This window comes from Emiliania huxleyi (genome assembly GCF_000372725.1).
Source record: "Emiliania huxleyi CCMP1516 chromosome Unknown EMIHUscaffold_215, whole genome shotgun sequence".
Classification (NCBI taxonomy): Eukaryota; Haptophyta; order Isochrysidales; family Noelaerhabdaceae; genus Emiliania; species Emiliania huxleyi.
The window spans coordinates 75,800-99,137 of NW_005200461.1; the positions used below are offsets into that span (position 1 = coordinate 75,800).

Below are 23,338 nucleotides of genomic sequence, written 5' to 3' on the forward strand. Positions count from 1 at the left end.
CACACGCGGCGGGTGGGCGCAGCGCCTCAGCGGTGGCGCAGAGACGCAGGCGAGCCTCGGGGCGTGCGAGACGCGGGGAGCGTCGCGCCACGCGTCATCATACCCGACCCCTCCTTGCGGCAGGTGTGCGAGCTGGGCGCGGGCACGGGCGTGGCCGGGCTGCAGGCGGCCGCCCTCGCCGGGCCAAACACGTATGTCACGCTCTCAGACAAGCACGCGAGTCTGGTCGACGACCTCGCCGCCTCGATACGCGAGCGAGGGCTCGGCGACCGATGCGGCGCAAAGTTGTACGAGTGGGCGGTCGGCGACGCTGCGGCACTGCTGCCCGCACACTCGTCGGCCACCCACTTCGACCTCATCCTCGGCGCCGAGTGCCTCTACTCGCTCGGCACCGCGGGCGCGTTTGCCGCGGCGCTCGACGCGCTGGCGGGGCCGACGACGGTCGTGCTGATCTCATGCGAGCACCGGTGGAGCACGGCCGAGTGCCTCGCCACGCTCGAGGACTTGGGCTGGTGCCACGAGGTGCTGTCTGAGGAGACGACACCCCCGATGCCGGGCGACCTGCGGCCGGCGAGGGTCTCCGTGATGGAGTTGCGCCGCAGAGCACCCCCCGAGCGGAAGCTGCCGCCCATCTGAAGCCTGGGAGCGAGCGTTCGTGCTCAACGCCCTTGCGGGTTGTTGCACGAGTATATGGGACACGATGTCTCAAAAATATGAGGGGTTTTGACTCCTACCAGCTCCTGACGCTATCCCTGGCAGCTCTAATGACCAGGATCAGTAGTGCTATAATAGAGGGTGCCCATACTAGCGCAGGAGCTGCCACACTCGCCCGGACCGTCCCTTTCTGGGTCCGGTTCCACAGCCCGCGAGAGCCGACAGCGGGGCCGTGCCGCGGGTGCCTACTGCCGAGTGCCACAAACACTGCGCCGTCCCGCCATCACCTACAGGCTGTCTTGTGTGATGGTTGGGATGTCCAAACCCCACCATCTTGGCTCTTGCGACCTCAAACCCGCGAGCTGTATGGGTGGTCCTGACGTCGACAGACGCCCGAGGACCACGGTGAAGCTGAGCTGGAACGAGTCGACAAGTCTCGTCTGAGCCCGTGGCGGTCGCCGGCTGGGTCGCTGTGCACGGACCGGTACCTCAGGCGTCACCTCCGCAGCCTCAGGTCTCACACTCCATCACCTCCGCCGGGACGCCGTCGGTGGCACGCTCGGCGGCGTACTTTCTGCAGCTCCATCTCGAGTACGGCGTCGAGTCTACTCACTCCTGTTGGATCTGTGCACTCCCTGGGTCCCAGGGAGTGCACAGATCCAGCAAGCGGTGCGTCCCGGCAGCGCGCGCAGGCTGCGGAGCTGCAACAAACTCGCACGCTTTTTTGGGACTAGCATACCTTGCGCGCACGCGCGCCAAATTTGTTTTTCTGTCTGCAACAACAGCCCGAGGGGTGAAATGTCTTTGTTGTCTCTGTAACGAAGGGCCCGCCGCTCCGCCTACGCCGGCGATGACCCTCTCGGCAGAGCGACATCGCGACACGCGAGCACCGGGCAGAGAAGGGGACGCAGAAGCGGTTGGATGGAGAGGCAGCCGGCGCACGAGGAGAGGCAGCCGATGGAGCCGACGAGGTGAGTAGACACGAGTTTACCATTCTGCCCGGGGGGGGGGGGGGGGGCGCAAACCCTCCCCACCACTGCTACTCTGTACTGCATGCAACTCAGCAGTGGTCGCAAGCGTCGCAAAGGGCAGGGAGGCAGCCTCGCGCGCTGTCGAACGCCCCCCCGGCCCAGACAGAGGCATCACAATCATGCTCTGGCCAGCGTCTGGTGGCTCGGCATTGCGCAACACACGCCGCAATCAGCCTGAGAGCAGATGATGGGGTGGGCGCGGGTGGACGAGAGTGGAGCCGAGTTGGGTGGGAGAGGGAGCACGCACGTGCAGCGGTGCCGAGAGTGGGTTGAGATGGCACCGCCTGCGGCCGCCCGGGCGACGGCTTGCGCAGGTATGTTGTTCATGTCCTTATCCGCCGCCGCTTGGCTGCAGCAGCCAATGACGCCGCCCGTCTTTGCGAAGCGGCGTCTGGACGCGCTTGGCGGTTGACGCCGGCCCGCCACTGCGCCTCGTGCGCGTCCACCTCCGTCGAGGTCGACGCGTCGGGATCGGAGCGCATCACCGAGACGCCAGAGCCCGCCTTCGCCGACATGATTCCCCGCCGGAGAGCTCGGTGAGTGTGCCGTCGCCCGAAACGGAAAACCGGCCGCGGGGAAATATAAGGTAAGATTTTCGACGCTTTTGTCCCATATACTCGTGGAACAACCCTTGCGTACCTTGCGTACTGTGTTTGAGCGCGAGAGTTCGCGGCTTGCATTACTCTCGCGACACGGTGGCTCCCGCGCCAGATCCCGGGGCGCGTCTATCTCTTCACACTTCTGGACTTCAGACTTCACGCTCGTCTTAGCTCTTACGATTTGTCGCGATTTCTGAAGCGCGCCGGAGGGCGCGCGCGCCGCGTGCGCCGCATTCTCGGTGATTCGCGCGTGTTACACGTCGGACACCCCCGAAACTCACAACGACTCACAATGCTCGCACGCGCCCCTCTGAGCTCTGTGCGATCGAGTGTAACAAAAACGGTGCAAAAACGCGTATGTCTGGCGTATGTATTATTGCTTGTAGATTGAGCGGGACCGGCGTCGGCGGCGACCGCGACCGGAAGAAAAATTACTCGTCGTGCCAGCCTCTTTCGCCCACGAGGAGGCGGGGGTCATCTAGTCCTTCGCGCGAGGAGAAACTGTGCGCTCTCCCACACGCCCCGCGTGAGAAGCGTGCCCTCCTCCGCGCGCAGCACCTCGAAGCCGCGCGACTCCCCAAAGAGGTGCTCCATCTCGCCTCGCTGCAGCCGGCGGCTGGGTCGAAAAGGCGGCGCCTGCGGCGGCCCATCGCCGTCGAGAAACGTCGACCAGACGACCAGCCCGCCCGGAGCGACGACCTCGGGCAGCGCGCGCAGCAGCGGCCGGTCGAGGAAGCGGCAGCCGTGCACAATAGAGATGGGCCGCTCGGTCAGATCGGAGAGGCTCTGCTTGCGCACGTTCGCCAGCGCAAAGGCGGCCGACACGCCACACCCATCCGCAAGCCGCTGCGCCCGCTCCAGCGCGCCCTTGTGGTTGTCGACGCCAATCGTCTCCCACGTGTCTCCCAGCGTCTGCGCCAGGAAGACGGCGTCGCGGCCGCTGCCGCAGCCCACGTCTATCGCCGCTCCCGCCTCGGGAAGGTCGACTTGGCGCAGCGCGGACGCCAAGAAGGCGTTCGGGCGAAGCAGCGGCGCCGAGTCCGGCCCGCTCTCGCTCGCCGCGCCCTCCCAGAATGCCGAGTCGTCTGCATGTCGCTCCTCAAATTCCCATCCCTTCGGCAGCAGGAGCGCGCGGGCAGTCTCGAGCTCCGCCGCGCTGCCAACGAGGGTCAGCGGCCACTCGCCGGGCGGCGGGAGCTCGAAGAGGCGCGCGCGAAGTGACGTGAGCGGGAGAGAGCTGCTGCCGCTCAGATGGCACTGCTCAAAGGCCTCGCGCGGGCGCAAGTCTACCACCACCGGCGGCTCTCCAGCGGCAAGGAAGGAGGCCGGCGCCGAGAGGGCGGCGGCCGGGAGGAGGCTGAGGAGGGAGATGGTGGGGTTGGCGGTGGCGTGCAGACTTTTTTTGTTTGAGAAAAAAAACAAAAAATCATAGAAAGAAAGAAAAAAGCGTGGCGCCCCGCGATCGATAGCGATAGACCTCGCCCCGGGCAGTGCGGCCACAGAGGATATCCACTCAAGAACCTAACGCCGACCGAGACTGAATGGAGGAGTGGCAGAAGCAGCTGGTCGGCAAGTGGATTCTGGTGACGCACGACGGCCAGTACGACGCGTGGATGAAGCTGAAGGGTGTCTCTTGGGCAAATCGCAAGTGCGTGCAATCCAGCCACATGCCAGGCTGGCTGCCGTGACTGCGGACAACAATCTCACAGGTTGACTCTCTGTCGTAGGGTTGCGGCGGGGCTGTGCGATTCACTCGAATGCCGTTCGGCAGCAGCGACTAGTAGGAACAGATCGATGGCGCTCATCATATAGGTCGGCCGTAAAGGATGTAGAGATCGCCGAGGGCGTCGTCACACATACGTACACGCTGCTCAAGATGATCAAGGTCCTCTCCACACCAGGCCCGGTCCCGCTCGGCCGCTCGCAGAGCCGAACCCACACGCGTGCGGTCGCAGGTGAAGCAGACGCTCGACCCAGCGGCGACAGAGCCCGTTGAGGGCAGCGAGAATGGAGACCGCGTACTTCTCCTGGCGCGGTGGGACGCCGACACCTGCTCTCTGGTGCGCCGGCGCCGGCTCATATTCACCTCGATACCGCCGCTTTCATCGTTGGTGCACCCCCGCGCAGGTGTTCCACAAGACCTTTCCCGACAGGCAGCTTGTTGAGACGATGACAAACGCCGTCTCCGAAGACGGTGCGGCGAGTCAAGCGCCGCGCATCTGCCCCGCCGCTACCTCCTGTGCGCCACGCCTCTGCCGCGCCGCAGGCGCGACCATGACGGTAACACTCACCACCACGAGCAAGGGCGGCCAGAGTGTCACCACGGTCGACACCTTCTCGAGAGCCAGAGACTCGAAGCGGTGGAGCAGCGGCTGATGCGGCTAGCCATGTACTACGTAGACGAGGGGAGGGTCGGGTGCGTCGGTCGGCCGGCGGAGCCTGTCCGTCGGCGGGTGTTCGGGACGTGTAGTTCCCTCTTCCCCCCCCCCCCCCCCGCTCGGGGCGCGGGGGGGGGGGCTAGAGGCCGATCGGTGTGGGTCCGCCTCCGCGCTCCGGGGTGTCCGGCGCGCTCGAGTACCCTTGCCCCCCCCCCCCAGCCCCCTTTGAGTGTGTGGAGGGAAATTTACCTTACCTTACCTTACCCCGTGGGGCGATACCTCACATACCTCGGTTCACCCCCTCGCCGCCTGCTCCGCTGCGCGCGCCTGCAGCCTCGCCGCCCTCTGCTCGCTCGCGGAAGGCGGCGGGTCGGAGAGCAGCGAGAGAGACGGCAGCGGCAATGTCCGCCGGGTCAAAGCCCTCCCCCTCCCCCTCCCCCTCCCCCTCCTCCTCCTCCTCCTCCTCCTCCTCCTCCTCCTCCTCCTCCCCCTCCCCCTCCCCCTCCCCCTCCCCCTCCGCCGCCTCCTCTCGCAGCATCTCGTGCAGCGAGACGTCCTCCAGCAGCTCGCCGTCGTCGCACTGCACCGAGTATAGGCTCGACGTGCCGTCAAAGCCCACGACCTCGCCCGGGTACAAGGCGCCGCCGGAGTACCTGCTCGCCGACGAGGGAGTGTGAAGAGGCGCTGTTCACAGCAGCAGCTCCGAGAGAGGCACCAGAGCACCGGATGGCGCAGCGGCCTCCCACCTCGAACGGCGCGTCCTCCTCCTCGTAGCTGCTGGCCTCGGAAGGCCCTGCTGCGCCTTGCGGCGGTGCTTGCTGCGGCGGCGGCTCGAGCAGGCGGGCGGTGGTGTCCCGGAGGTGCCGCGCACGCGCCAGCGCCGCCTCCTCGGCGGTGGCGAAGAGGCCGAGAAAGTTCTGCTTGCCTCCAAACCCCACCCTCAGCTCGTACTTCTTGCCTCGCTCCTTCGGCTTGAAGATCACGTTCCTGTAGCCGCTGCTGCTGCTGCTGCTCGTAGCCAGCGTGAGGCCCTCCCGCTTTGCCTGCCGGGCTGCCTCGGCGCCAGCGGCAGAGGAAGGCGCAGGTGGCGGCGGCGGCGGCGGTGGCGGTGGCGGCGCGATGAGATCGCTGGTGTCCCTGCCCGCCTCCCAGCGGGCGTAGAAGAGCGCGGCCTGCTCGGCGGTGGCGAAGCAGCCGAGGAAGGCAGTCTTGCCGCGAGTCTTCACCTCCAGCTTGTACTTCTTGCTGCCTCGCTCCTTCGGGCAGTAACTAACGCCCTTGTAGCCGGTGCTATTGCTGCTCGTGGACAGGGTGAGGCCCTCCCTCGCCGCCTGCCGTATCGCCTCGGCGCCAGCGGCAGTGGGAGCCGGGCGAGGCTGCAGCAGCTTGGCGGCGTCGGCGCGGCCGTACTCTGAGCGAGCGTAGGCAGTGGCCGCCTCTTCGGCGGTTTCGAAGTAGCCGAGGCGGACACGCTTGCCGCCATCCCGCACCTTCGCCTCGAACTTCTTTTTGCTGCGGTTGTAGAACACGTTCTTATAGCCAGTCGAGCTGGTTTTCTTGGCGGCTGGGATCAACACGAGGCGCCCGGAAACCTGTGGCCGCCGAAACACCTCTCCGACGCGCTCGACTATAGTCTGCCGATCGGACGCCATTTTGTCGAACATTTTGCAAAAGAAAATTCTTCGGCTGACATGCATGCATTCTGAAGGCCCGCGAGGGGAGCTCGATAGACTTGAGGGGCCAGGATACGCCGCGAGGAGGACGGAGTTACGCCGAAAGGCGAAAGAAGCCGCGAGAACAAGGGACCGGCAGGCGGCGGCGCCGCAGGACGAGGCAGAAGAGAACGACGCGACGGGGAGGAAGCGACAAGGGAGAGAACGACGAGAGTGGGACGGCCGCGAGGTGGCATGAAGGTTGCAGCGAGAAGCGGCGAGAGACTGCGAAAAGAGATACGAAGAGGCAGACTCCCCAGGGTGGGCGACGGCTAGCGCATCACACTCCTCTCCTTAAAAAATCCCTGTGTAGTTCTTGGTGGTCCATGTGACCTCATCGAGGTGCTGAGCGTGCGAAAGTTTGTTACTCAGCTGGTCCGCCGCCTGCCGAAGAATTTTGCGGACGCCGTCCCCGAAGCCGCCGAACGTCTCGAAGTCGAGCAAACGCAGGTCGCAATTCTTCTCCCGCGCGAACCGGTAGTCGCCCTTCTCGTAGCGGGCCGTCACAGGTGCCCCCGCCTCCGCCTCCCCCTCACTCTCCCCCTCCTCCTCTTCCGCCGCCGCCGCCTCCGCCTCTGCATCCTCCGCCTCCCTCCCCCCCTCCCCCCTCCCCCCCCCCCCCCAAGATAAGAATTTTACAACAAAACTGTGCAAGATAAGAAAGCTAATGCTGCTAAGCAGCGATGTTGCTACATCCCGTTCATACTCCTGCGACGGTGTATCAGTGTCACCTTTTATGCCTCTATTGGACCTGCAATCTTCGGTTGCATCGCGACTTTGATAACAACTCCGCTGGGTGCGCTTCTTAGCTCCCCGGCCCTGGGTGAGGTTGCTAATTGCACTCCAAGTGCTCCCCAAGTGCTCCTCCTCCTTCAATTACTTACGGTTCCATTGGATTTTCTTCCTAAAGCGAGCAAGGGCGGCCAGAGTGTCACCACGGTCGACACCTTCTCGAGAGCCAGAGACTCGAAGCGGTGGAGCAGCGGCTGAGCGGCCTGCCATGCACTAGAGCCGTAAAGTACCGGCAGACGAGGGGAGGGTGCAGGGTCGGGTGCGTCGGTCGGCCGGCGGAACCTGTCCGTCGCGGCGGGTGTCGGGACGTGTAGTCGCTCCGCGGTGGCACGTCTCCCTCCTCGGCGCTCGGGGGCGCGGGGCGCGGGGCTCTACTTCCTCTATTTGTGTCCGCCTCCCCGCCCGCGGCCCGGGCGCCCGGGCGCGCGCGCGGGGCCTCGCCGCGCCGTCCGGGGTGTCCGGGCGTCCGGCGCGCTCGAGTTTGCGACTTGCCCTCGCGCGCTATCGCCTTGCGCGTCCGACCGGCCTGGTTCAGCTTTGACGTTCACAAAATAGATAATGTTGTACAAAACACGCTCACAGTGGGCTGGTGGGGACCGTCGACATATCACGGAGTTGTGCGCCACCCCGCCTCCGCGCACCCGCTGTTGCCGAGCTCTCCGTCTGTGAACATGGCACATGCAGTCGCGATAGCACTCTCTCACTCCCTCCTCTCCAGCGGCGGCGTGCACGCGCGGTGGTGGATCACGACTCGGACCTGCAGGCGGGCGGGCCGGCGGTGAGGGAGGGCGTGGGCGGGCGAGGGAGGGCGAGGGAGGGGCGGGCGAGGGCGGGCGGGGAGAGGGAAGGGGTAGCGGGGGTGGCGGCGACCCGCTCAGCCGCTCTTGAAGAGGAGGATAGCAACCTGGCCCAAGTAGAAGTAGATGAAGTGCTTCGTCTCGTGTGTGACGTACGAGCCAAAGTTGCGGCCGACGATGCAGTGCCAGGTGGGGTTGTACTTCTTGTCAAACTCCTTCTTGATGTACGCGGCCAGGTCCTTCTCGATGTTGTACTTCTCCAGCGCCTGCGTCGCGCAGTCGACGGCGTCCTGCTGCATGTCCTCGGACATGTCTGCATTCTTGATCACGGCTTTGCGGTCACCCATGGCTGGTTTGGACGCGTACCTGCGGCGGGGAGGGCGAGGGACGGTTGCACCGTGGGGCCCGCGACCAGCGGTGTCGGAGGCGCCGGCAGCGCAGGGGGCGCAGCCAGAGTCGGGCAGGGGAGCGGGCGCGCTCGGGCCGCCGTCGCCGCCGCTTGGCCTCCCCGGCGGCGGAGGCGGTACGGAGGCGGAGGCGGAGGCGAGGGATTGGGAGCGCGCCGACCCTCCTCACCAAAAGCGCGCGGCCACTCTCACGCGCGAGCAGCCCGGCGGCGCAGCTAGAATGGAGGGCGCGGGAGCGGGGCGGCTCACGTTGGGAACGACCAAAAGCTGGCGCCCGGGCCCGTAACGGTGGGGTCCCTGGCTGGTGCTGGTGTGTGTGTGTGTGTGTGTGTGTGTGTGTGTGTGTCTTGTCTTGTGGTTCTGTGTGTCGCTCCTGTGTGACCGTCACGCTACCCTGCCGTTCGGGCGCCGCTCACCGCTTCGCAGCGAGCCCGGGCTCTACAAACATCTCCGTCGCGAGCTGCGCACGCCCCGCGGGTCCGTGTGACTGTAGCTGTATCTCCCAAACATCTCCCGCAGCTCCAGGGCCTCCAGGGCTCGCACCTCAACCTCTCACAGACCAGCGCACAGCGCCATAGGAGGTATTTTCTTCTCAATAACAAGGCTGTGAAATGTCTCTTATGCACCAGGCGCATGGATGAAGTCACAATATGTAGGCGTAACGGGGCTGGGTGGGTCCGTGTGTGTGTGTGTGTGTAATACTCACTCACTCGGTGGGTCCCTGCCTGGCGCGTCGCGAGGAGGAGGAGACGACGGCGCCCTTCTGCGCCCCGCCTGCGGGTGCCCCAGGGCGTAACGGGGCAGGGGTGTGGGGTCCCTGGTTGGTGCTGGGGCACAGTCAGTCCGCCATAAAAACGGTATCGGTGGAGTGCTCTCTACTGCCTCTCACCGCGTTTCCTGCGCCGGCCTTCTCGCCTTCGAGCTCGCAGTGGGTCGTTTTGAGTGCCACCCCCATCGCTCTTGTCGTTCTGCCTCTCCCCGCTTCGAGGCGTCTCTCTGCCTCCTCCCTTTCCTTCTCCTCGGCCTCACGTTCTGTCGATGTCAAACAAATGACGTGTGAGTGTTAGAGTTGTTTGGTATTGCTAAAAATCTCTCTCTCGATGTCGCCTCCGTCGCCAGCAAATACAAATAAATAAATAAAAACGGACACCTCTCTACTGTGAGATGGGTAAAAAGGAACAGGTCCCCGCCCTTGCGATCTTTGTGCAGGGTTCTTTGTGGGTGTGGTCGGCGACTAGCCGGGGTCGTCCTCCCGATGGGGGACTAGCACTAGCCGTCTTCCACATGGTCCCTCGGGTCCCTGCTGCTCCTAATCTCGTCGTACATCCTCCTACTGATCTCCGCAAAGTCCTGCTCCCTCCCTCGTCTCGCCCTGCGCGTCTGCTCCGCCTCCCCGTCGTCTGCCCTGCGTCGTCTGGCGACGGGTCCTCCATAGTCGGTCGAGGTCGCCGCCCTCCTCGTGCCTCTTCCCAGCGTTCCCTCGGCGGCCGATGCCGTCTGCTCCGGCTCCCCAGTCCCCGGTTCTGCCCTGCTCTCGTCTGCGCTAGTTTCTGCTTCGTCATCACTGGCGCCTCTGTCTTCGCGTGAGCACCAGCCTGAAGCCCGCCCAGCAGCTGAACCGCTCCCTAAGTCGAAGGAGCATCATCAGTCTCACCCACTTCGCTCGCTGCCCACCGTCTCCGCTCCCTCCCGCTTGAGCCGCCGTCGCGGCCCTCGTTCGTCCCACTGGCTGTTGGCCCGTCCCTGCGTTGCCTGCGTTATCCCTCCTCCTCCGCGACTCCCTCAAGGCCGGCCGAGCCTCTTTCCACCCAGTGAAGAGCTTCCTCAGCCACTCAATGTGTTCCTCTCCCTTCATTATGCGCGCCGTAGCCTCATCATTGAGCTGGATCCACCTCTGCACCGCTCCCGTCGCCGCCTCCGCCACGATTTGCAAGTTCCTCGTGACCCCGGCGCCAACGTCCCTCCGACTCTTCTCCGAGAGATCATCTACCAGTGCTGGCAACACCCCCCCGACGGCTGGGGCTAGTGCATCGTACCCGTCCTCATCCAGCACCCTATAGCGTGAGCCCTTCAGCGCAGCGACATGCGCTATCCTCAGCGTCTTCAGCGTATCCTTGGAGTCGGGTGCCGCCTGGGCTACTTTGCTGATCGCCGTCCCCGTCTGCGCTCGCGCTACTCTGAGGAACCATCTGGCCTGCTCCCTATTCCCCAGGCAGGCGCCGCTAAGCAAGTGCGCCATCGTCGCTCTAGGCGGGTTCTCAGCTTCCTCGGTCCATTGCTGCGCGGCTTTCCGCACTGTAAGCAAATACACGCATTCGCCGCCCACTCCATTTCTCGTATCCTCTCCTTTCTTTCCTTCTGTCCCTCTTTCAGGCATTCTGTTTCCGCGGCCACTCGTTCCTTCCTCTCCGCCTCGAGTCCCTTCCTCTTCCCTTCCCGTGCTTTGATTATTGATGCCGCCGTCTGCTGCAGTGCCTTGAGTGAAGTCACCACCCGTGTGTCATACTCCCTCATGATGTCTTCTGGCGGGTGGGAGGATGTAGGTGCGGTCGAGGCCGAGGACTCACCAGAGGCCTGCATGTTGGCGCTGTTGCGCGGAAGGTAGCCGCCGAGTGAGAGCGTCTCAGGATTGTCATCCTTCTTTTTTCGCTTGCTTTCTTTTTTCCGTAAAACTCTTTTTCGAACTTTGTCCAGCGTATGCCCTCATTTCTTCTTTTGCCTCCACGCCTCGCCACAGAAGCCGCTCAGGGAAGCAGGCGCAGCGCCGGCGGTGTCGCGCTCCACGAGGGGGGGGGGGGGGGTCCCACTAGCCTGAGCCCTGGTCTGACAGCCTGACAACAAACCCCGGACAGCGCCTGACAGTGCCCGACAGCCTGACAGCGCTGACAGCACTTTCTCCGACAGTCTGACAGCACGTCTCTGACAGCCTGACAGCAGAGCCTGACATCAGAGGCGTCCCGTCGCTGTCAGGCCCTAACGTGACAGCCTGACAGCTGCCCGACAGCCCGACAGCACACAGCGGCCTGACAGCAGCGCTGACAGCCCGACAGCCCGACCAGCCCGACAGCAGCACAGACCGTACTCAGGCCGTGCAGCCTCTTTCTTGTGTCCCAGGAGGGTATAGCAAAACTATTACATGCAAAGACATGTGTATGTGGTCCGCGCCTTCGATTCTGTGGAGTCCGCGCCAACCTCTGTGCACAGACCGGCTTCTTCAAGCAGCCGTGCTTGCACTTTCCTCTGGCTGACACCTATGTCCAGGGTGGCGCGTTGCTGGAGGAGCCGGGAGAGAAGGAGGATGATCCAAACGGCACACCCGATGCTGAGCCGGCCGAGCTGACCGCCATGGGCGCACAGGATGCTGCAGATGCCGAGGCCGTGCTGAACCAGCTGATGCGGACGGGGGCCAACGTGGCGCCTCCAACCGGCGGCGAGGAGGGCAGCAGCGCAGAGTTTTTTGAGGAGATCCGTAAGCTGCTGGCAGATTTCAACGTCTCCATCCAGGAGGAGTCAAAGGATCGCAAGCTCCGCTTCCACGTCAAGCGGCTCATCAAGTCCCATCAGCAGCGAGGCGAGGATGTGGATGAGGAGCTCGACTTCTACATGGATGATGATGACGGTGACCACGCCCTTGCCGCCTGTCACACACACACATAAGACGTGCATTTCTATCTCTCCCTCTTCTCTTTCTCTCCGCAGTTGCGGTGCTCTTCACCATGGAGGACAGCTCCAAGGTCTTTGCCATTGGCAACATCGAGCAGGTGGCCGTCGCCGACGGCACGGTAGACGCGCGCCGCGCCACTGGCAGCTCGAGCGCAGAGTACCTGCGCCAGCTCTCGATGAGTCAGCGCAGCAACGGGGTCTTCATCAACGACCCCAAGGGCCTCTTTATCCTCCGGTGGTACCGTGAGGTGAAGGGTGACGGGACCCCCCCAGACGGCCCGCGCTACCAGAACAGAGCGTGCAAGTACTACAAGCTGACGAGCGACAACGATGGGGAGGCCTTCCGCTGGACCAGCAACTACCAGATCATCAGCAAGGTGTACCTGAAGAAGCACTCCCCCCTGCCTCTCTGCTATTCTCTCAGTGCGGCAGACAAGAAGATGGTGACGTCCACCATGAAGAAGATGGTGGGACCGGAGGCAGAGTAGAGACTAGAGTATGTGCAGCAGAGTCCTGCTGGTCTCCTCTTGATAATGTCATAAGTGTGGCTGGTGTGTGTCAGAGCCTGACAGCACCCCGACAGCACCACCTGACAGCACCTGACAGCAACAGCCCAACGTCTGACAGCAGCAGCAGCGTGACAGCTCTGGCAGCTCCGACAGCGTCTGACAGCAACACCCGACAGCTCCGACAGCACCCGACAGCTACAGATCCCCTCTGATGTCAGACACGCACCCGACAGCACCCGACAGCACTGACAGCACCCGACAGCTGGTCTGACAGAGGCACCTGACAGTGCCTGACAGCTGCCCGACAGCCGACAGATCACCTGACAGCACCTGACAGCCTGACAGCCAGGGCTCAGCCACTAGCGGCTCTGCGGCTGAACCAGATTTGCTGGCGTGCCGGCTCAGCGGATGGACTAGCGATAAACTGCGGGGAAGAGCAGTCATCTCCGTCGCACGTACACTACGCACGTACGCGTCGCAGTCGCACGAACGCGTTAAATCAGGGCGCGCAGAGCCGGCACGCCAGTGCAAATCGTCACACATCCATACGGGCAAACCGCGCTACGCGACGCACAGGACGATTTTTTTGTGTTATCCGCGTGCCGCGTACGTGGCAAAACATTTTCCGTCGATATTTTAAGGTAACGAATATTACAAGGTAACACGCTTTGCATGGCGAGAGTGACGAAACAGTAATTCGCGACAAGCAGCTAGCACCGGTGTAGCCTGAGATGGCACTAGACGAGGGGGCCGCGCACAAAAAGCGAGCGAACACAGAGCAGTGTCCTAACGGCTTGCTTTTGGGGTGCCTCACATCCGGTAGTAGCAGCACTTGTACCACTCCGTCGAGTCGCCGAGGTCGTACGCGAGGCCCGCGCGCCAGCCGCCCGTCGACTGTGTCTCGAGGTTCCAGCTGAGGCGGTCGCCGGGAGCCGCCTGCACGCCGCGGCAACGGTCGGGCCAGGCCGCGCACTCCTCAAGCCGAGATGCCGATGCACGCGGCGGCGGCACGCGCGCGCGCCTCCCGCATGCCGCCGAGATATAGCCGAGATACAGCCGAGATATAGGCGATCACGCGCGCGCGCCTCCCGCATGCCGCGCTTGATCGCCGAGTCGGCGTAGTACAAGAAGAGGTCCGGGTCGGAGCTGAAGCCGATGGCGTGGGCCGGCCTGAGAGCATGTGCATCTGCATCTGCATCTGCAGCGCGCGCATGTGCAATGAGGCGGTGTGCGCGCGGCGGGGCTTGGCAGGGAGCGGCGTCGCTCCCACCAGCGGTAAAAGTGCACGCCGGCCTCGAGGTTGTCGCTCCTCGTCGCGCCGCCCTCGAACTCCTTCTCGCCGTGCGTCGCCTTGAGCACCGTGTCTCGCCGGCCCCACGCGAGCAGCGAGAAGGCGAGTGCGCTGCCGTCCTCGAGCGTCTCGCGGTCGGGAAGCGGCACCCCCACCGCCTGGCCGCGCTCATAGCGGTCCGTCGAGCGCGCGCCGGTCATCGACAACGCACCGAGCAGCACATATCGCGCGTCGCGCGGCACCGCCACGTCAAGATCGGCGTCGGAGGTCCGGTGCTGGTACGGGGCTTGATATGCCACCTCCCAGCCGGAGCCCGCGCCCTCCACCGCGTGAAGCGGAACGTCATGCAGCACGCCGGGCCGGAGCATCCCGCGCTCGTGCAGAGAGAGCACCTGCCGGTGCTGCTCGGCTGCGCCCCTTTCGTACGGCCTCGCGGCTCCCGACGCGAAGTGCCGCCGCATGGTCGCCCAGGCCGCTCGCTCGGGCAGGGAGAGGCCCTCGCCCGGCGCCGGCCGGGTGAAGAGCGACGTCGAGCGCGCAAGGGCGCAGAGCGTGACCGAATCGCACATCTCGAGGACGAGCAGCAGCGCGTCCTCGCCGAGCGTGCAGAGCGTGGGAAGCTGATCGTCAAGGGTCGGATCGTCCACGTCCATGTCCATGTCGTTACCACCGTAAGAATTTCATGCCGCGTTCAGGACGGTCAGGCTACGGTCAGGAAGTAGGTTTGACTTCACACTCTCCAACACTCGAGTATGGGCCGATGCCGTCGGAAGAATTCCTTGCAAATATATATGCACGGGCGCACCGCGGTCGTCGCCGGCATCGCTGGCGTCGCCATCTCGGTACTCGCACCTGGCGTCCTAGCCCGGCTGTGTGGGCCGCGGTTCTGCGGCCGCCGTCTCCTCGCCACCCGGCCGGCGCGAGCGACGGCGTCGGAGTGCAACGGCGACTCCACTCCTTCCACCGTCCTCCACCTGAACGCTGCGGGCGCGTCGCCGATGCCGACGGAGGCGCGCGACGCGATGGTTGGCTATCTCGAGTACGAGGTCGAGGTCGGAGCGTACACAGCGCAGAAGAAGCGTCCGCACGCTGCCCGGGAGGCGCTCGCAACGCTGCTGCGCTGCGACGTGGAGGAGGTCGCGCTGCTCGACTCGGCTCAGGCAGCATGGGCGCGCGCTTTCTACTCTCTCAACTTCACCTCCTCCGCCGACCGTATCCTGTGCTTTGCCTCCGAGTACGCGGGCAACGCGGTGGCCTACTTGCAGATGGCCAGGCGAACGGGCGCTCGCATCGAGGTGCTGCCGATGCGCACCGACGGGATCGCTGACGTACCCGCGCTCGAGGCAGCCCTGCAGCGGACGACGACGAGTGAGCGAGCCGAGAGGCCGGGGAGGACGCTGGTGGCGCTCACGCACATTCAGACGAGCGAGTCGATCGTCCAGCCGGCAGCGGCCGTCGGGGCGCTGTGCGAGAGGTACGGCGCCGTGTTCCTGCTCGACACATGCCAGTCGGTCGGCCAGCTGCCGGTCGACGTGCGCGCGCTCGGCTGTGACTTTGCGTGCGGGACCGGTCGCAAGTGGCTCCGTGCGCCGCGCGGCACCGGCTTCCTGTACGTGCGGCGTCGGGCGCTTGACGAGGCGACGCGATCCGGCTCGACGAGTCTGTTTGGCGAGCCGCCGCTCATCGACCACTCGGGCGCCGTCTGGTCCACGCCGGACAGCTACACGCTGCTGCCCGATGCCAAACGTTTCGAGATGTGGGAAGCGGACGAGGCCGCTCGCCACGGGCTCGAAGCAGCAGCCGTCGTGTGCCGCGCCACCGGCCCAGCGCGCAACTTTGCCCACGCGACGCGGCTGGCGGCGCGGCTGAGGTCCGGCCTGGCGGCCATCCCCGGGTGTGTGATCCGCGACGCGCCGCCGAGCTTCGACGAGGAGGTGGCTCGCAGCTTGGGCGCGGCGCGGTGCGCCATCGTCACCTTCGAGGCAGAGTCCACCCTCGGTGTCCGATCGGCCGACCTCCACTCCGCGCTCGAGGCGCGAGGCATCAGCGTCTCGGTGTCGCCATCGACCCACCACTTCGAGCCTGCCGCCCGCGCACGCCCCTCCGTCGTGCGCATCAGCCCGAGCTACATCAACGCGGAGTCGGAGATCGACACCGCCCTTGCCGCCATCGCCGAGGAACTCGCACGGCTGGCGGAGAAGGGAGCTTGACAGTTCCACGTCGCTCACAACCGCTCTGAGCCTCCCGCCGGCTCAGTGTGTGCTACAAGTAACCCTTCTCCCGCAAGTTGTCCTCACATTGTGTCACAAAAAACACATTTCTCGGGTCCGAGGGCAGCCTCAACTGGAGTAGGGAAATTTGGATGGGTTGTTGCACGAGTATATGGGCCACGATGTCTCAAATATGAGGGGTTTTGACTCCTACCGGCTCCTGACGCTATCCCTGGCAGCTCTAATGGCCAGGGTCAGTAGTGTTGTGATAGATGGTGCCCATACTAGCGCAGGAGCTGCCACACTCGCCCGGACCGTCCCTTTCTGGGTCCGGTTCCGCAGCCCGCGAGAGCCGACAGCGGGGCCGTGCCGCGGGTGCCTACTGCCGAGTGCCACAAACACTGCGCCGTCCCGCCATCACCTACAGGCTGTCTTGTGTGATGGTTGGGATGTCCAAACGCCACCATCTTGGCTCTTGCGACCTCAAACCCTCGAGCTGTATGGGTGGTCCTGACGTCGACAGACGCCCGAGGACCACGGTGAAGCTGAGCTGGAACGAGTCGACAAGTCTCGTCTGAGCCCGTGGCGGTCGCCGGCTGAGTCGCTGTGCACGGACCGGTACCTCAGGCGTCACCTCCGCAGCCTCAGGTCTCACACTCCATCACCTCCGCCGGGACGCCTTCGGTGTCACGCTCGGCGGCGAGTTTGTTGCAGCCCCACAGCGAGCACGGCGTCGAGCCTATTCGGTCTGGTCGGTTCGCGGCACTCACTGGGTGCCAGGGAGTGCCGCCGACACGCGAGCGGTGCTTCCTGGCAGCGCGCGCCGGCTGTGGGGCTGCAACAAACTCGAGACACGCTTTTTGGGACATTTTCGACGCTTTTGTCCCATATACTCGTGCAACAACCCGGATTTTGGTCAAACGCCTGCTGGGGGCAGCTTCGCGGAAGTATTCCGGAAGCCAGATGATACACATTCTCTCGAGAACCCACACGAGCACGACCACTCTGCCACTGCACACCGCATCGCAGGAGGACGGAGTACTGTGTATGGCCGCGAAGGTTGCCCGCCCTTGCCCTACCTCCAGCGGCAGCACCGTTGTGTATGTGGCGAAGTTCACCCTGGGACGGCCACTCGCTCCCTCACGTGCGCTCGCTTGCGCACCACGCATCGAGCGCCCATGCGTGTCAGCCAAAGAGTGCTATCAACAGCCGGTCCGTTTGCTGTACGAGGTTGCCCGTCGGCTCGATGCCCAAAGCTGCGTTGGCCTCCCGGACGAGGCGAACGAGCCCGCCGTCGCCGGGCAGCTCGAGCGCAGCGCAGACCCGATGCACCTTCGCCGGCAACGACTCGCCGGCGACCGCGCGGACCGGCGCCGCAGACAAGACGGGCGCCGTCGGCGGCGCGTGCGCGGTGGCTTCGCGCTCGAGCCGCATCGCCTTGGCCTGTGGGGAGGTTCCGGGAAGGTTCAGAGAAGGCTGATCTCGCTCGAGCCGCCCTGGACCATCCGTCGGCGCCGCCTGGGCCATGGCGTCCGCCGCCTCGGCCGCCTCCTTCGCCGCTTGCGCCTCGCGCGCCTCCGCCTCGCGCGCCGCCGCGGCTGCGCGCGCCGCTGAGGCCGCCGCCGCCTCCGCCTCTCGGGCGAGAGATGCCGCTCGCGAGGCGGCTTCCGCGCGGACGGCTGCCACCTCCCGCTGCGATGCGGCCTCGCGCGCCGCAGCGGCCTCGCGCGCCGCAGCGGCCTGGCGCGTCATAGCCGCCACCCTCACCGCCTCCGCGCGTCGCAGACGCTCCCGCTCGCGCGCCGCTTCGTTCGCCGTCTCATCCGTCTCCGCCACCTCGGTCGCCCGCGTCGCCTCCGCCGCCTGCGCCGCCTCCGTCTCTTGCTGCTGCCGTGCGCTCCAAGCCGCCGCCCCCGGCGGCGCCGGTGCGACTGCGGGGGGCGGAGGCGAGTCCTGCCCTGCCGCGATTCGGGCCGCGTGCCCTGCGGCGAGGGCGCGCAGCGCGTACTGCAGCGAGTTTGCGCCGCCGCCGCCACGCGCCCCGGCGCCGCCACGCCCCTCCGGCTGCTTCGCGAGCCGTGCGGGCTGTATGACCACCGGCACCTCCCTTTGCTCCTTGTGTGCTGCCGGCGCGACCTTCTCGGCCGCCAGCTCCTCGGCCAGCTCCCTGTCTGCGGTGCCGCTCCCACGGCGGCAGCCTCTTGGTTCGCGGCCCTCTTGGTCAGGAGCGACTGCGCGGAGCTGCGCCCGCGCCCTGGGGGGGAGGGAGGGAAGGGGGGGGAGGGGGGGGGGGGGGGGGATTGGCGATGAGGGGAGGGGTGCTTTGCGCGTGGAGAGGGTCGAGGAGCCGTGCGGCAAGGGAGGGCGGGGAAGGCACCGCAGCCGGTCGACAACCGTCCGCCACCCAAGCTGCAGCGTGAGGACCGCAACCTCCGCCTCCGCTGCCGCCTCGGCTGCCGCCTCCTCCCTGCGCCGCGCAAACTTCTCCTTGAGCACGTCCGACTTTGCCTTTCGCTCCGCCTCGCGCCGCGCCGCCGCCGCCGCCTTCTCCGCCGAGCGCGCCTCGGCCTTCAGCCGGCGCGCCTCTTGCCTCGCCACTTCCTGCCCACCTGTCGCCTCCTGCAGGGCCTTGAGGGCGGCGTCCTCCTTGCGCCGCCTCGCGTCGCCCTCCGCGTCCTTTTCCCGCCGGCCCTCCCGCGACTCGCCGCCCACAGCGGGCGCCTCGCCGCCCTCGTGCGACCGGACCTCGACGACCACGGCCTCGGCCGACAACAGCTTGGCGTAGCAGTCCTCCGCCGAGCAGCAGACCTGCGTCACTTTCATGCGGTCGAGGGGGCAGTGCAGCCCACACTGCTTGTGCTCCTTCGCCTTGAGCTTTAGGAAGCACTTCTCGTGCAGGATCAGCTTGTGGCCGGAAACGCAAACCGTGTGCGTGCAGTCGCCCGAGAGCTCATGTGCGCACACGCCGCATGAGCCGCCGCCGTGCGCGCCACCGCCGCCGTCGCGCGCGCTTGGCTCCTGCAGGGACGACAGCCGCCGCTCCGCCTTCGTGAGTGCACCGAGCGCCGCCGTCTGCGCAGCGGCCTTGCATCCCGAACTGCGGCCTGTGTTGGTACACAGGCCGTTGCACAGAGCGCGGTTGCGGGTGCCGAGCTCGACCTTCTTGCGGCAGAAAGGGCAGCGCTTGCCATCCTTCGCGGAGAACTCCATCGGAGGCGGCGAGGGCGGCGGGGCAGGGGCAATGGAGTGGGCACGACCAGGCCTGCGCTTAGCGAGTTTTTCTTGTAAAATTCTAGTGCGAATCCGCGCTTGTCGTGCCAGTGTGCTGTGAGAGAGGCTTCTCTTTTAAGAATTCTAGTCGGGAAAAAAACGATCAAGACACAGAGAGCTCAGGCTCGCCGCGGCGTCGGAGGACGCCGCCGTCGCCTAGACTCCCCTGCCTGCGTCACTACGTGCCTCCCCGTCTTTGTAGCCTGGCGTTTGTGCCCCGTTTGTGCCGCGTCCCGTGCCGCCAAGTTCATTTTAATAAACTCATATCACAGGCAGGGGTCGCAATTCCAGGGAGGGGTCGTTGTGGCGGGCAACCCTGTCTGTCCCGAGAGAGGCATGGGGTGCCAACCTGGGGTCTTTTGACCGAGTCCATGAGCCCTGGCCGCCTCCCTGTGGTGGTCTGTCTGTCTTGGCGCCTAACACGCTACGAAAGAAAGAAAGAAAGAAAACTGGCACACAACCCAAGGGAGGGATGGATGGGAGGACGGCACGCCGCCACCACAGTCCACACCAGGGATTTTAAGGAGAGGAGTGTGTGATGCGCTAGCCGTCGCCCACCCTTGGGCGTCCGCCTCTTCCTATCTCTCTTCGCATTCTCTCGCCGATTCTCGCTGCAACCTTCATGCCACCTCGCGGTCGTCCCACTCTCTAACTAACTAAATAAATAGAGCAGACAGACAACCCCTGGTGGGATTAGGGCAGCAACCCGACGGGCAGACCCCGCCCCGCTCGGAGGGCGTGCACCACACAGGTCACAGCACACAGACTTATCTAGGTTACTGCACGGCTCCTCGGGATTTCTGGGGAGTTGGGACGTGTGCGTGCGTGCGTGCGTGCGTGCGTGCGTGCGTGCGTGCGTGCGTGCGTGCGTGCGTGCGTGCGTGGGTGCGTGTGTGTGTGCGTGTGTGTGTGTGTGTGTGGGTGTGTGTGAGTGTGTGTGTGTGTGTGTGTGTGTGTGTGTGTGTGTGTGTGTGTGTGTGTGTGTGTGTGTGTGTGTGTGTGTGTGTGTGTGCGTGCTCGCTCGCTCGCGCGCGCCGCTTGCGCGATCCGCGCGCTGCGCGAGTCGCCCTCTGCCCGCTCGGCCGCTGCGCTGCTAGGGTTGCGCTGCGGGGAAGGGCTCGGCCGCTCCTAGAACTCCTCGTCGCTCCCATCGTAGAGCGAGGCCTCGTTCGACTCGAGGCGTGGGCCGCCGTCGTAGCACGTAGGGGGAGCGGGCGGGTCCGCGAGCGATTCCGCACCGGACACCGCCAGGAGGGGAGGGCGCATATGTGTATGCGTAACGACGCTGCTAGAGATGCCTTTCGGGGCCCACAGAGATAAAACTTCTGATGCTGCGTGACCTAGTAGTGTCCCCAGCTATGGGGTATGGGCGTGTCCACGTTGGAGCCAGGTGTGGTGTGGGCGCGAGAATAGCTCCGCCGTTCATGGAGGCAACCGATGCGAGTCGACTGGTGTGTGTCGTCGTGGTTTCGTATCAAGAATACTCACTCACTCACACGGGCCCACTCTCTAACACCTGGCGAGTAGAGGAGCCCCGCCCACCCAGGGTACCCCTCTCGAGGGACCCATTGGGCTCTCTCGAGGGCTCGCCAGGGGCTCTGCTCCAAGAGACCTCGAGAGTGCGTGCGTGTGCCTCTACTCGCCAGCTCACACACGCGTGAACAGCAAAATTTCGCTGTGGCACGTTCACCGCGCCCGCCCAACACTTGGTTCACCCATGGGCGCGGCGACTTGGTACGCGATAGGGAACGTCCTGAGCTCGGTCGCGATCGTCTTGGTCAACAAGAGAGTGCGCCGCCGCCATGCTCCGCCACCGCCGTGACGAGACTTTTATGCCGCGCCGCACACCGCACACAGGTATTTGCCGCCGGCTTCCACTTTCCGTTCACGCTATCCTTCTTCCACTTTTGTTTTACCGTCGTCTTCTACCGGCGCTCCTTCCATCTCGCAGTCCGCGCCCGCCGCGGGAGGTGAGCGCCGGCGCACGCTCTTGTAGGCTGCTTCTAGCCTGCAACCTCTTTGAGCTGCCGTCGAGCCCGATGCCCGAGGCCGACAAGTTCAAGGTCGCCTTTGCGGGCGTCGCCTCCATCGGCTTCATGAACGTCTCCCTCTCGCTCAACAGCGTCGGATTCTACCAGGTCACTGCTCTCTCGCACATCCACTCACCCACTCTCTCACCTCTCCCACACACTCATTCCTCCCTCCCTCCCTCCCTCCCTCCCTCCCTCCCTCCCTCCCTCCCTCCCTCCCTCCCTCCCTCCCTCCCTCTCACGCTCCCGCTCGCTCGCTCACCCGACCGCCAGGTCACCAAGCTCACCATAGTGCCTGTCACGCTGCTGATCAACTTCTACATGTACACCGTCTCGACCACGCACAAGGTCAAGCTCTCTCTTCTCATCCTCCTCGCCGGCGTCGGCATCGCCACCGTCTCCGACGTCGATCTGAGGCCGCTCGGCCTGGCCTTTGGCGTCCTCGCCGTCCTCTCCACCGCCATGTTCCAGATCTGGCAGGGCACGAAGCAAAAAGAGTACGGTGCGCTGCCACTGCCGGCCGCCGCCGGCCTCGCCCGGGCCGCGCCACCGCCGCCTGCCGCCGCGTGGCCGACGGCTCCGAGACCGCGGCGCCCGCCTCGCAGGTATGAGCGGCACGCAGCTGCAGTACTCGGTCTCCTTCTACCAGGCCCTCTCCTCCTGCGGCTTATCCCTCGCCGTCGAGAGCTTCTGCCTCGCGCCGCAGCAGCTCGACGGCAGAGGCGTGCCCGCGCAGCGGCGAACCTCCGCCGTCGCGCCTCGCGCCAGTGCGCCCTTAACGCCGCGGGCCGGTGCCGCAGGCGAGTGCTCCGACTCGACGATGGCCTTCCTCTCGCAGTGGCGCGCGGGGCGGGTCCCCGACGGCATCGTCGGCGCCGCTCCCCCTCTGCCGCTGCCCCGCCGCCGCGGGTGCGGACGGCCGCGCCCCTGAGTTGCGGGTTCGTTCGTGGCGCTGTAGGCACCATCCTCGCGACGTGCTTCCTGGCCCTGCTCGTCAACTGGTGCTCCTTCGGCCTCATCGGCAAGACGTCCCCCATCACCTTCCAGGTCGTTGGCCATGCAAAGACGTGCGGCCTCCGCCGCCGGCCGCCACCCTCTCAGCGCCGCGCGCCGCCCGTCACCCCGCCCGTCGGTGCGAGGTAGGTGCCTCGTCCTCATCGGCGGGTACGTCTTCTTCCCCGTCGCGGGGGACGCGCAGCAGCTGTACAACAACATCGCGGGCGTCACCGTCGCGATGTTTGGGGTTGTCCTGTATGGCCACCTCAAGCACGCAAGCAGCGAGGGCAAGCCCGACTGCCTCGACTCGTGCTGCCCCGCGCCAATCTCACGCTGCCTCGACGTCAATAAGTACGCCACCGTCTCCCCGTCCGAGACGGAGGGGCTCACGCGCCACGATCCAGACGACTCCAAGCGAAACACCGGCCCCGACTAAACGCGACCCCCTGCTGCGAGTCCGTGATCCGACCGTCGAGTCAGGCTCCCGCTTCCGCTTGCGCTGTCGCTGTTGCAGCAGAATGGGAGCTCGTGTGACCGTGGCCTTTCCGCATGCCGTCACGCGGACCAACCGATGCTGCTCTCGAGCCCGCTCGAGAGTACGAGAGAGTCAGAGTGTTGGGCGTGTGTGCGCGCGCTCTTTTTGGACTTTGCAGCTGTTCCCGGCCGTGTGTTTCGTCGTCACAACCCCCACACTCCGATCGACGTCACGACGACCTCCATGGACCATGCACAAACAAGCCTCCAAAAGCACGCGCACACGGTCACGCGGCTCGCGGGTCGCGGCGCCATACCTCACCTCAAAAACACACCTCTCCGCAGTGCGCACGGTTTTTGAGTCGCCTGTCGTGAGTGTCACGCCGCTCGGCCCTCGGCCTCGCCAGCCGCGGCGTGTGGGGCACCTGGTGGCCTCGGCCTCGCGCTCCTGGGCTTCCCTGTTTCCACCGCTAAGTTGAATAAAAATTGTCTTCAGAAAACATGAACAAGACGACACATGGAGGT

The 23,338-nt window shown here is 65.4% G+C and overlaps 8 protein-coding genes across 8 annotated transcripts; 3 read left to right on the plus strand and 5 right to left on the minus strand.

The window, feature by feature from the left end:
- Positions 1 to 2,458: 2,458 nt before the first annotated feature.
- On the minus strand, positions 2,459 to 3,953 carry EMIHUDRAFT_235230 (hypothetical protein; the record flags this gene model as incomplete). Its single annotated transcript, XM_005780408.1, has 3 exons — positions 2,459 to 2,477; positions 2,787 to 3,641; positions 3,817 to 3,953. The coding sequence occupies 3 exons, from the start codon at positions 3,951 to 3,953 to the stop codon at positions 2,459 to 2,461; spliced, it is 1,011 nt and encodes a 336-aa protein (XP_005780465.1).
- An 88-nt stretch (positions 3,954 to 4,041) lies between these two features.
- EMIHUDRAFT_235231 (hypothetical protein) lies at positions 4,042 to 4,660 on the plus strand (the record flags this gene model as incomplete). The annotated part of the gene is made up of 5 exons (XM_005780409.1): positions 4,042 to 4,046; positions 4,097 to 4,169; positions 4,240 to 4,344; positions 4,412 to 4,478; positions 4,551 to 4,660. 5 exons carry the CDS (start codon positions 4,042 to 4,044, stop codon positions 4,658 to 4,660), a joined length of 360 nt encoding a protein of 119 aa, XP_005780466.1.
- A 296-nt stretch (positions 4,661 to 4,956) lies between these two features.
- Positions 4,957 to 6,326, minus strand: EMIHUDRAFT_235232 (hypothetical protein; the record flags this gene model as incomplete). Its single annotated transcript, XM_005780410.1, has 4 exons — positions 4,957 to 5,007; positions 5,216 to 5,315; positions 5,386 to 5,705; positions 5,889 to 6,326. The coding sequence occupies 4 exons, from the start codon at positions 6,324 to 6,326 to the stop codon at positions 4,957 to 4,959; spliced, it is 909 nt and encodes a 302-aa protein (XP_005780467.1).
- A 1,385-nt stretch (positions 6,327 to 7,711) lies between these two features.
- On the minus strand, positions 7,712 to 8,548 carry DYNL1 (dynein light chain). The gene is made up of 2 exons (XM_005780411.1): positions 8,037 to 8,548; positions 7,712 to 7,923 (listed from the first exon to the last, which is right to left on the minus strand). Exon 1 carries the CDS (start codon positions 8,308 to 8,310, stop codon positions 8,041 to 8,043), a length of 270 nt encoding a protein of 89 aa, XP_005780468.1. The 5' UTR covers positions 8,311 to 8,548; the 3' UTR covers positions 7,712 to 7,923; positions 8,037 to 8,040.
- A 4,628-nt stretch (positions 8,549 to 13,176) lies between these two features.
- Positions 13,177 to 14,497, minus strand: EMIHUDRAFT_457064 (hypothetical protein). Its single transcript, XM_005780412.1, has 4 exons — positions 13,813 to 14,497; positions 13,668 to 13,712; positions 13,357 to 13,455; positions 13,177 to 13,268 (listed from the first exon to the last, which is right to left on the minus strand). The coding sequence occupies exons 1-4, from the start codon at positions 14,490 to 14,492 to the stop codon at positions 13,253 to 13,255; spliced, it is 840 nt and encodes a 279-aa protein (XP_005780469.1). The 5' UTR covers positions 14,493 to 14,497; the 3' UTR covers positions 13,177 to 13,252.
- Positions 14,498 to 14,831: 334 nt separating this feature from the next.
- EMIHUDRAFT_114377 (cysteine desulfurase) lies at positions 14,832 to 16,043 on the plus strand (the record flags this gene model as incomplete). The annotated part of the gene is made up of 1 exon (XM_005780413.1): positions 14,832 to 16,043. One exon carries the CDS (start codon positions 14,832 to 14,834, stop codon positions 16,041 to 16,043), a length of 1,212 nt encoding a protein of 403 aa, XP_005780470.1.
- A 949-nt stretch (positions 16,044 to 16,992) lies between these two features.
- On the minus strand, positions 16,993 to 17,606 carry EMIHUDRAFT_443056 (hypothetical protein; the record flags this gene model as incomplete). The annotated part of the gene is made up of 2 exons (XM_005780414.1): positions 16,993 to 17,486; positions 17,562 to 17,606. Coding segments are annotated over 2 exons (286 nt in total), but the record flags the coding sequence as incomplete, so codon positions are not given.
- Positions 17,607 to 21,030: 3,424 nt separating this feature from the next.
- EMIHUDRAFT_114379 (hypothetical protein) lies at positions 21,031 to 22,775 on the plus strand (the record flags this gene model as incomplete). Its single annotated transcript, XM_005780415.1, has 6 exons — positions 21,031 to 21,131; positions 21,310 to 21,451; positions 21,617 to 21,845; positions 21,949 to 22,110; positions 22,302 to 22,410; positions 22,487 to 22,775. The coding sequence occupies 6 exons, from the start codon at positions 21,031 to 21,033 to the stop codon at positions 22,773 to 22,775; spliced, it is 1,032 nt and encodes a 343-aa protein (XP_005780472.1).
- Between the last annotated feature and the right edge of the window lie 563 nt (positions 22,776 to 23,338).

Excerpts from the sequence above, each read along its gene's own strand:
- EMIHUDRAFT_457064 (XM_005780412.1), bottom strand. The coding sequence starts at position 14,492 with ATGGACATGGACGTGGACGATCCGACCCTTGACGATCAGCTTCCCACG. Across the intron at positions 13,713-13,812 it reads GGCGTGCACTTTTACCGCTG|GCCGGCCCACGCCATCGGCT; the intron begins GTGGGAGCGACG and ends ACATGCTCTCAG. Across the intron at positions 13,456-13,667 it reads TCCGACCCGGACCTCTTCTT|CTGGAACCTCGAGACACAGT; the intron begins GTACTACGCCGA and ends CGACCGCCTCAG.
- DYNL1 (XM_005780411.1), bottom strand. The coding sequence starts at position 8,310 with ATGGGTGACCGCAAAGCCGTGATCAAGAATGCAGACATGTCCGAGGAC.